At 37.2% G+C, this 11652-nt stretch overlaps 1 protein-coding gene across 1 annotated transcript in view; it reads left to right on the top strand.

Moving 5' to 3' along the window:
* The first annotated feature begins 5483 nt into the window (after window positions 1-5483).
* Window positions 5484-11652, top strand: part of HOOK1 (hook microtubule tethering protein 1) — a 40607-nt gene continuing 34438 nt past the window's right edge. Inside the window, exons 1-3 of the mRNA XM_087960365.1 lie at window positions 5484-5680; window positions 9289-9374; window positions 10828-10900. Of these exons, the coding sequence (XP_087816491.1) occupies window positions 5630-5680; window positions 9289-9374; window positions 10828-10900 (210 nt within the window). The 5' untranslated portion in view covers window positions 5484-5629. The remainder of the gene's footprint in view (window positions 5681-9288; window positions 9375-10827; window positions 10901-11652) is intronic.

Raw genomic sequence — 11652 nt, forward strand, 5'->3', positions numbered from 1 at the left:
GCCATTGTAACTTTGAATGGTCACTCCACACAAGCAAAGTACCAGCAAAGGAGGGGAAAAACTCCAGAGACATTCCTGAGACAGGAAGTCTAGTCCTGCCAAGAAGGTAATAAGGGTTAACGGAGAGACAGTTTCTGTAAGCAACACCAGAATGTTTCCTTCCTGCCTTCCTTACAGGATTAGGCCAGTAATTTCTTCTAACAAACGGTTCTCTGAACTGCTTAGAATGTTAACAACCGGTTCTTGCAAATAGGTGCGAACTGGTAGAATCCCACCCCTGGTTGTAAAGCACTGTGAAGTGGTATATACTGTAAGTCTAAGTGCTATGGCTATTGCTATCTGGTTACCTACTTGTGATGATTCCCAGGATGGATGAAATGGGTCGTGTTACCTTCAGGTGATCTATATAGCTTCAGAATAATTTTAGAGTCAGCAGCAAGCAAAGACAGGGATAAGAAATCAACTTGTTCTTCAACCTTCTCATGATCTCAATTGAGTATAGACATGTGTAAGAAATAGTCTTTAAACTGAGAGTTTGCAGAACCTGTTGCTTCCTGCACTAAACTCTCCAAAGGACAGACAGTGATTAATTCTACTAGGAATCAGATCTGCCTGGTCTCTCCATCCTAAAGCCAGTTTTTAGCTAGATTACTTGAGTTCCTCAGTTGGGATAGAACAAAGCATCATTTTATAACTATGCTTGAGGCATTGTAAACAATTACAGTGCTTTGTTCACCCCCAGTCCTCCTGAGAAGTTTTAGTGTTTTATTCCAAGAACAAAAGCTAAATCTGTTATTCATGTTGTATGGAAAAAATGCATCCTGATGGGACAAAATCCCTCCTGTCAAAGGTATCCAACAAAGCTAAAAAGATTAGATATGGATTGGTTCTCTTTTATTACATTATCAAATAAAATAAAGACCAATCCACATCTAACATTTTAAGTCAGCAAGACAAATTGAAACGGATGAACACAGATGTGTGGAGATGCTTTGGTTCAATGAAATTTTGAGAGCAGCAGCTCAAAACAAGTTCACAAAGGGTTTCTAAGGATGAAGGATGTTGCTTTGATTCAGCGTGCTTCATGGCCCCTCTGTAGCTTCTTCAAAGACTTGCACAGCTTGGAAGAAACTTTGATGCAAGGGCCCCTGTGGAAAAACCTCTTCCAGTTTTTTTGCAAATGCTAAAAGAGTTTATGAAGAAGGTTCACACCATATCATCCTTCACAACTTCCTCTTACTATCTTTTGGCACTTGCAAAGTGGAGGAGTTGCAAAATGGCACTTTTCTCCTCACAGCATTTTTTTGTATTTACAGATGCTAAAATTGTAGCTCTGAATAGAGACTTTTGAATATTCCTAAGTACAGTAATATTTTCTCTGAAAAATAAATTATTAATAAAATTAATATACTGCAGTGGGCTTACAGGGCCCAACTTTTGGTACACCCTGCACAATATACCCACACAACTAGTAAACACGTGAACATTTGAAAGGATATCATATAGACTCCTGCAAATCTGTCTGCTTGCCCATTCACAAAATATTTACAATAGAGAGATGTAACCAGATACATTACACAATATACCAGATAGTGAATGGTAACCTTGCTTCTGATCTCAGGTTTTCTTTTTATCCTTTCCTTTTCTGAGAACAGATGCACTCTCTTCCAAATAAAATTATAGACTATTAAATCCCCCCATGAAAATTAGATAATTTTCTTTAAAAGTAAATTATTAATAATATTAAGCGCTCTTGTTGGGTTGAATATATATATCCATTTAAAGGAAACCAACACATTGTAAAATAATTTTTGTATCAATATATAGTACATCTGATATATTTGATATGTATACAAAATCAGAAATCAGAAGTTGACTTCAAAGTAACTTGCCACATGATATGAATGTGAAAAATTCTTCACCCTTATTGAAGGAAAAGCTGCTTATTTGCCAGAGACCTCAAAAGCCGTATAAAATCTGTCTCTTCACCCATTATTATAAATCATATTGGGAAATAAATGCCTTAGCCATATTGCTACTCAAATAAATGAAGTATTGCGGATTGGGTCCAATGAACTGCCATCTACTATACTAATACTATTTTACATAATGTGAGCATAAAATATGAGATTTATTTCATAGAATCAGGGCTGAATAAAGAGCATATATTTTCTCAGTCTCCCTTTGTAGTCTCTGTGGCTATTGATGATTTAGCAAAGGTAAAATACATGGATTGCTAATTCTCCAATGTGTTTTTATACAAAGAACTGGAAAATAACTGCAGTTCTGACATGCATTAACTTTCTTTCCAACCAACTGGCTATCTTTTCCAGTAGCATTTGAAATAATTATTTTGCATGGATTGATACATGATTTTGTTAATATCCATCAGTTGATTGCACAATAGGATAAAGATAAGAAAACACAAAAATAAAAACATTTAGTCCAACATCACAGCATATTTTCATTTTTTGAAGTGGCTGACCTTATGAGAAAGGATTAACATTTCTACTAAGTGAGCTGAATGACCCATTTTCAGTGTATGTGCATTTTTGAAAATATTCAGCTGACACATTGAAGTTAAAACCATCAATAACTATTCAAATATGTTATAATACAATTATAATACAATCAACATCATGACAGTGCCTGTCGATGCATAATTCATGTATTGATATATATTCCTATCAGAAAAGCTAAGTGCCTCTAACTGTCCTTTAAAAAAGCTTCTTTTTTTACATCCTGTCAAATCAGTTGCTTCTTCTCTTCCCGCATGCTTTTAGAAAAACTGGTCATAAGCTCGTGATGAGAGCAGTGATAAGTAGGGAAGCATAACTTGGGAAGCATAGTGATACAACTCGGGCAAAAAAAAAACACAAAATCAAGATGGTAATATATGATGTAATAGTTTTGTATTATGAGTAGTACTTTTGGATACAAAATACTACCATGGCATTCTGGAAAAATGGATTATATAGTCAGGCTGTTATTTGATGTATAAACTGAAAATCTGCATAATTTTTTCAAATAAAAATCAATAGGCAAACCCTGTTTGCAAGGCAGCATTTTTTAATGCATTCACATTCACTTGCGGGCTTAAAAATGTTGCCTCTGCTTACTTTGGAATAACAATATAAGTAAAGGTATTTATAATATAAATTGGCACAAAAATGTTGTCTATAGATTATCAAATGTACCATATTACATGTATATCTATAGTCAAGAAAATCTGTTTTTTAATTTGAGTTCAGTTCTGTTCTCTTTTACTGTTTTTTTAATCAGTTTATAATAGATCCAGAATGCACCGCTCTGACTTGCTATATTACATCCAAAGGAACAAGCAGGATACAATTCATTCTTGTAAACTTCCAAGTCACAAGAAAGTCTTGTGAGCTTTCACACATCCAACCAAGTTTAGTCATGTGAAAAAGAAAGTACGCTTTCTTTGAGTTCTATGGTTTTATGTATCCAGGACATAGTAAAAATCGTCTGGTCCTTAGCAGTTCTTTAAAGTAGGTAAGCACTATCCCAGATGTATAACAACACATGACTTATTAAACTATGTCATCATTTATTTTACAAAAAGAAAAGCAAAATGGAGAAGCCATTTTTCACATGACTATTCAAATTGAAATAGGTGAAAACCCAGAAGATATTACTATTTGTTATTTCAATTTATTGAGCTAGATGCATTTAAGGTAATCGTGATTATGTTTTTTGTACTTGGGAAGTTCCATTACAGTATGTAAACATATTAGGATATTTCTTTTTGCAAATTTTAACAAATAAGTCACACATAATCAATAGCTAGATTTCTCTACTACTGGACTATGCCAATTTGGGCACCATAACATTTTAGGACTCCCATGTACATGTGTGTTTTAGTTTTCTGCATGTATAAAAGTAGAGTGATGAAGTCAGGAAGAAGTTTCTAGCCTAGTTTTCTTTTTAACATGTTAAATGCAGGAAGTGTAATATTTCTATCCCGCACAAGTCTTCCAGGAGCTCAATGTTGCTTACATCCATTTTTTTTAAATGAAAGCGGTTGGACATTGAGACTGTTGCTTTCAGTGTCATCCACTATGACTCCCTGTGCAATACAATTCCCACTGGCCCTGAACTTAAGGTTTTAAGAAAGTAACTGTATAATAATCCTTGCTTGCTATAAAAAATAGAAGGGGAAAAAAAGAAATTCTGAATTTGATCTATTGTAGTTTGAGATGCGCATATTAAAACAAAACTCTTTGGTAACTTGGCTATCTTATATTATTTAGGGAGAAATGAGGTTGAGCCTATCTACCCACCAAATAATAGTCAAATATTCTTGCTTACTCGAGAATTACTTGAGTGAATAGATTGTACCTTAAGCCTAACTATCTAAGGTTCTTTTGGAAAAGACATCAATGGGATTGTTTGATAAAGTTACATATTGTCCAGCAACAAACAGTGCTGCTTTCCATCGAAAAATGAAACTAAAAAGATAACCAAAATTACTGAAAATAGAAAGGTATTTTCCTCTAAAGTTGCTGTCCTGTTCAAAAAAATTCTAAAACAATTTGCAGGAACTTAATATTTCTAAATAGAGGGAGGGGAATTAAATACATTTTCTGCCTCTGGGCAATATGATTTTTGCATGGGCCCTTTATAAAATTATTAGGATTTAATATCTTAAATTATGGATAGAAAATAGAAATCAGAAGCAGCAGTCTTGGTGAGTAATACTAAGCAGAAGTTTATATTCTAGAGGTGGAATTAGCATGGGAAAGTAGGATTAAACTAATTCTGATCTTGTTTGGACTTCTAATAGCTTCTATCAGTAATTTAAGACTCACATTATCTCCTAGGGACATTGACTATTTTATGTGGTGTGGTTTTGAGTTACTTAATACTAACTCAATACTTGAGTTAGTTTTGGCAGCTCAATAGAATGAAAATCTTTAATTTAAATTTAAGGAAGAGACACCCCCCCCCCCAACACGTCCCCAAAGCAAGTGGGAGGCCACTGGTTCCCCACCTGTGTCTCCATTTACTTCAGACTTGGTGCAATCCATCAGGTTTCTGTCAGGTGTTGCAAGCGAGCCAAAGAAAAGCAAAATAAAAACGGGGGTGGGAGGGGGACGCATGGGTAGAACGGCCCACAACGCTCCGGCTAATGCCTGGTAGGATCGGCGAGGGAGGTGAACGGAAGAGCTTCATTTTCGTCCACTCCAATACGGACCTCAAGACCAAGCGCTCCTGCATCAGTCCTGCAGGGGTCGCCCTAGCCAACCCCTGCGAGTCCGACCGCCTCCTTTCCCAGACAAGGTAAAACTCCCCCGGGAGCCGCCTTTTGGATGGACACCAAGGAGCTGGAAGGCGGGCCAATAAAGCCTCGTCGGCCTGATTTTCCTAACTCTTAATTGGCCGGCTCCCGCCTGAAACCTCAGAGACAAACCCGATGAGGGGAGGGGCTTAATGGTTGGTGGGTGGGGGTGGTTAAAGTTAAGGTAACACCTGCCGTCACTGACACGCAACCTGCGCATTGTTCTCGGCGTTGGCGCATTGTGCGTTGCGTAGGAAACCCTGGTGGCGGCGCTGTTGCTGCCGTTGCCGCCGCGCGGTTGTCATCTCGTGCGGGGAGGCCGCCGTCATGGAAAGGAAACCTGCCGACCAGCTGCTGTGCGACAGCCTCATCCTTTGGGCAAGTGGCGAGGGAGAGAGGGAGGCAGGGGGGCGGGAAGGGGAGCCCCCCCACCCCCCCCGCCTCTTGGTCTAATTCGAGCAGGAGCCCCCCCTCGCCCCCTCCCTTCGCCTTCTCTTAGTCGCGCGCTGCGTCTTCCTTGCAGCCTCGAGCCGGTTCCGCGCGCCCCCTCACAGTTGCCGTCGCGAGAGCACCCGACGTTGGTGGGGGGAGAGGCGCCGTTCTCCTCAGGCGGCCCCGGTGACAGGAATATTGCCCTGGAGCGGAGCTGCAAATCCAATATGGAGATCTCCGCGCTCTTCTGCCGCTTCCCTCTTTCTCCTCTCATAACCTGAATGCGGGTTGTCGTGTTCAGACGGTCACACGGTCCACCTTGGAGTTGCAATCTGGCTCCCCGCAAACCCGCCTCTCTGACCGGATTGATCTCTTTTCTGCGTAAAATTGCCCGGTTACGCGTTTATGGGGAACCTCTTTGCCAAGAGAGCTTCCCTTTCGTGGTTCAATAAAAGTTTAAAAATGGTTCTCAATGGTTACTCAACCTAGTGAGTAACTCTCCAGTGTAACCTGTTTGGAGGGAGGGAGGGAGGGGGAAAGGGGGACATTTGAATCCTAATTGGACTTCTGTGTCAGTGCACTTTTAGACATACAGGCCTTTCGATAGTCAATATGGAGTGAATCTTGTTTTCCTTCCATATCAGATTTTTCTAGGGAAGCAGCGGTAGGAGGAAATCATGGAAGATAATGTAAGGGGTGAATCCCACCTCCTTTAGAGACACGTGCTTATTAAAGGGAGAAGAGAAACTCTAAAGGCTATGATAGCTAATAGAGGCTTTCCAGTATGCTTTCAGGTTCTGTCAAAGCTTGTGTGAAAATTTACCTTTTTATATAAAGCTGTCAGTAATGATTTTTAATACATTGCAAATGGAAAACTCCAGGTAGGCCTTTCACCTTTTCTTTGCTTTTGAAAATAACTCTTGAGACATTTTATTAGCTGTTGTAGGAAATGGAATATAGACCAACAACATATACCTGAAAACTTATTCCACAGAAGAGTGTATTATTAAGCTGTGTTATATGCCACAGGAATGCATATGTTCTGTATGAATTAAGATGAATTTTACTATGCAGGATCTAAAAGTAAAGACACTGAAAATATTCACGTGGGGAACATTCAGGCAGGCATTTTTGAGCTTGTATATAAAGGATGTGCCTGTCGGCTGTTTCTGGAAACAGGTTTTGTCTTATTTTGGAATTAGAAACTTTTTTTTAAACTTTCATTGCAAGGTATTTGATTGTTTTTCTCTCCATAAGTTAGAACATTGGTGGTTAAAAATCATAAAATCAACAAATCAACAAAGTTGTTATTAATTGTCCTTATTAAATATTTGCACAATACACAAATCTCAGTTACAATATATTTAAAACAATATTCAAATAATCTAATTCTAATAAATAATAACCCAGTCCTTTATTATAACTTGCATTCCACTCAGTTCTGTTTCATGGTGGTTTTGTAGTTCACAAGATACTCTAGCATTCCTATAATAGAGAAATAAATGAAAAGGAGTGGTGCTTCTAAATCGATAGCCTAGTGTATCAGAAAAATACTTTTAAAGTTAAACAAAAAAAAAGTTCTCTCTTAGACAATTACTTCCTAAATTTTTTGGTTACCAGGCAGTTAGACAGTCAGTGAAGATTTTGTAGACTGTTTTGTAGAATGTAGAGAACACCTGTGTTCATTTCTGTAGAATGCCAATGTTCCATTGTGTACTTCTCTTTTTTGATGGTCTCATCATACACGAAATAAGTAAGTAAATTGCTGCTGCCCCACCAAACTGTAATTAGTTAACAATTTTCTGGCACTCAATGAAATAGTAATAAAAATATAAGATGTCCATAAAATAATTAAAGTTTTAAATTAACCATCATAACAAACCAATAGTGTAAATTTATGTTTCATAGAATCTCCAGAACATATACTGTCATATTTTCTTATATTTAAGTATAAATGTATGCTCTTACTACGAGATAACAATTGTAAATTCTGGAGGAAATAACATGAAAAAATATTAAGAGTAAATAATCACTATTTCTCCACAGAGGCATATGAAGTATGCTTAGAATGAGGAGCAAGGGTATCTGAATAAGTATAAGAATATGGGAATGCTGGGGAAATTAAAATATCAAACTTTGGATATTTTTCAGATTAGTGAAAATGAAATAGCTGCTGGCACCTAAGCATATTATAGCATAAGCATGATTGTAATGAACAGGTTCCTTTCAATGCTCTATATTGGAACAATACATGTACATCCTAAGTATTCAGATCCTGCTTATAGTATGATGGCAATGCAGTACAAAGGATTCTCCTTAAGTGAGGCAAAGAAAAAAACTATGAGCAAAAACTGTATTTCTACTAGTATAAACTGATTTTCCTGGCATAATACAAGAGGGAAGATTGATGTTCTTGCAGTTGTCTCTTAGATGAATCTTCTCCTTAGGATCTGCAGATACCTTTGTTTATAACAAAAAAGTAGGAAAGGGCAACAGGAAGGATGAAAAGAGAAAATCCTTTTGTGGAACATTGAATTCCACCTAATACTTTCAGATATTCAACTGTTGTCAGAAATATTTTTAATAATAAAAAAATTACTCTTACAAAAAAATCACTCGGCAGAAGTATAGCCTTTCATTCCAGCTTAATCAAAATTATTTTTTGATTTGGAGCATAATATCTAATTACGTGACTTATGCCTTATCTGTCAGTCTATAAATGAAACATTTAACATCTATAAAATCTATGGTCTCACAAATGCCCAAGATTCTTTTTCATAAATCTACTCAAAATCTAAGCAAAGTTTAGTACCCATATCAATCACTCACAAAGCAATCAAGGCTGCCAGAGAATAGCATGGACGAATAAAGCGTCAACAGATTTTGTCCATTTGCAATCCACTCTCTGGTTCTGTGATAGCAAAAATCCACTTGATCCTATTCCAACGAAAAAAGGGAATGAAATTGTAGGTAGTCCTTAACTTGAAAAGGAATGGGAAAAAAAGACTAGGGAGTGACATGATAGCAAACTTCCAATATTGGAGGGGCTGCCACCTATTCTTCAAAGCACCTGAAGGCAGAACAAGAAGCAATGGATGGAGACTAATCAAGGACAGAAGCAGCTTAGAAATAAGGAGAAACTTCCTAACAGTGAGGACAATTAACCATTGCAACAGCTTGTCACCAGAAGTTGTGGGTGCTCCATCACTGGAGGTTTTTAAGAAGAGATTGGACAGCCATTTGTCTAAAATGGTGTAGGTTCCTGCCTGAGCAGAGGGTTGGACTAGAAGACCTCCAAGATCTCTTCTAGTTCTATTCTGATTGATTGATTGATTAGTATCCGTACAGATGAAATGTTTGCACGAGTACTATTAAAATGGATTGAGACTATTAATTTGATTGAGAAAAGATTCATTCTACATATAATTCGGCAATTGACCACTCAGCTAGCCTACTTCAGACTCACAGTATGATGGACTACTTTTATGTATAATGGTGACATTATTTTTTATTTATTTGCTATCTTAATCACTTTGTGATTTCTTTTCCTCTAGTTGCAGACATTTCATATTGCTAAATCCTGCAGAGAAGTACAGGACTTAACAAATGGTGTAGCACTGGCATATGTTCTTCATGAAATGTAAGTTATTATTATTTTTCATTACTGAACATGCATGCCACCTGATTCCCATTGACTCTGGGTGACTCACAACAGTGAAATTTCAATACAATTAAAAAGAAGGAAAAAAGTGACAAGAATGACAGAGCAGATAGAATGAAGCAGGGAATCTCAATCCCCTCATCAAAGGTGTCATTGAAGAGTCAGGCCTTCACTGCTTTTCTAATGAACAGCAAAATAAGGAGAATACCTCATTCCAGAGGGTAGATGATGCTACAGAAAAGGTGCACTTCTTCCCAATAGATGATATTGTTTAGTCAAAGGAATTAGAAGTACCAGTGCTGAATCAGTCAGCTCGATACTATGGGAGACAAGCAGTCCATCAGGTAACTTTGCTAAATGCCAAGTATCAGTAACAGCCAATACCTTGACATGTACCCAGAAACAGTCTGACAACTAGTGCATCTCATGAAGTAGAGGTATTAGATAGGCATACTGGGTGGGCAAGCTGGAAGTGAGCTTTTCAGGCCAAACAGGGAGCTAAATCTTGAACAAAACACATTAGATAGCTAGAAGTGAACCATCTGCCAATCATAATTGCTTATTTAATTTTACTCGTGGGGGATGCACACATGCATTTAACACTTTTAAGGGCTTTGTGTGTTGCAAAGTTTGACAACTCTGAATCATTTTAAATGATCTGAATTACATTAAAGCATGGACTCAGTTAAATGAAAATAAATTTCGGAGAGGCTGTTAATTATTAAAAAGAATTCTTAAATTAATATCATGCATTACCTTATTGAAAATATCATACGTTACCATATTACTATATGGGAAAACAAATAGGGAGAAAGTGACAGTTGCAGAAATTGGGCCACCGTAAGAGACTGGGAAGATGGAGGAGATAAGAGCATGCTCAGATCACTTGTAGAAGTACAAAACAATATTTAAAACATATGGAAAACCCTGAAGACTATTATTCTATCCATTAAAAACTGTACATAGTTATCAACTTTACAATACCATAAATATTGGATGTCTGTTGAGTAAAAAATAGAATTAGCTTCTAGAGACTCTATAAAGTTTATAGAACTGAAGAAGGGTGTGGCTGATTAGCTAAATTCCCAGGGAGAAACATTCCTTGCTATAGAGGAAAATAGGGGATTTTACTTGCAGTTAAATTTAAATTGCAAGTTGGAAGAAAAGATACTGCTTTAGTACTCTTCAAGGTTCTTGTCACTTCATAGCTATTCTGGGGTGCATATAGTAGAAAGCCACGTGCTTGTCACCTTTCTATTTTCAGAAACCTCCCCTAAACCGCAAAGCACTATATCACTAGATATAGTCAAATTTGCTTTCCACATAAGACCTCATTATTTACTGATTATTGCAGCAAAACAAGATTGAAACTGACCGGTGAAATTCAGTTTCACCACCCAAAAAAATTTAATAGAGACTGATTTTATTTCAGCGATCCTGCTTGGTTTGACAAAACTTGGCTAAGCCGTATTAAAATAGATGCTGGTGAAAGCTGGAGAATAAAGGTAATGGATTTTCTTATCGATACATACAATATTTACATAGGCTATAATGCTGATGTTAAAAATATAAATAAACATAGTTTAGATTATTTGATACTGCTTGCATGTGTTTCAGAATATTCCTAGACCAAACATGCTGTATGTATCATTCTGCTTAAACTTCTTTATATCCTTGGGAAAGATCCCAGATAAGAACAATAAACATAGAAGTATCAGATTGTGCATGGGTTTTTGTTTTTCCTATAGATTAGGTTGCTGGATTCTTTTGAGGCTATGGGTTCAAATAATAACCATGACATCTGTTGATAATGCATCTGAAACCTCTAGATCAGGTTCAGCTTGGGTGAGGTTGGTCGGAATTAAATAGGACTTTACTGCCAAAAGTACCAATGAGGGGGAAGATGCATTGGCCCCTCTCACACTTCAGAAAGTGGGTAGATTGGGCTCTCCTGCCAGAAGGGCAGTAGACTGATCCCTCCTATCATAGCCATTAAAGGCCTGGTAGACTGATCCCTCTAAGCCATGTATGCATTGTTTTTATTTTGAAGGCAGTTACTATTTTTTTCCCAATTTACATATGGGCAGTGGATTTTCACAGGCCTGTTTGATCCTCCAGAGCAGTTAATTGTCCATTCATGCCTTAGATTACACTACCATAGAAAAGGATTCAATATAATGTTTCATAATATAAAGGAACACAAATAAAGCACCTATTTTCTGATAATTGGAATAATTATGTGATTTTTGAGGCTCAC

Source organism: Notechis scutatus, chromosome 3 (assembly GCF_049901735.1).
Source record: "Notechis scutatus isolate UNSWTSFEM ecotype Mainland chromosome 3, rNotScu1.2, whole genome shotgun sequence".
Lineage (NCBI taxonomy): Eukaryota > Metazoa > Chordata > Lepidosauria > Squamata > Elapidae > Notechis > Notechis scutatus.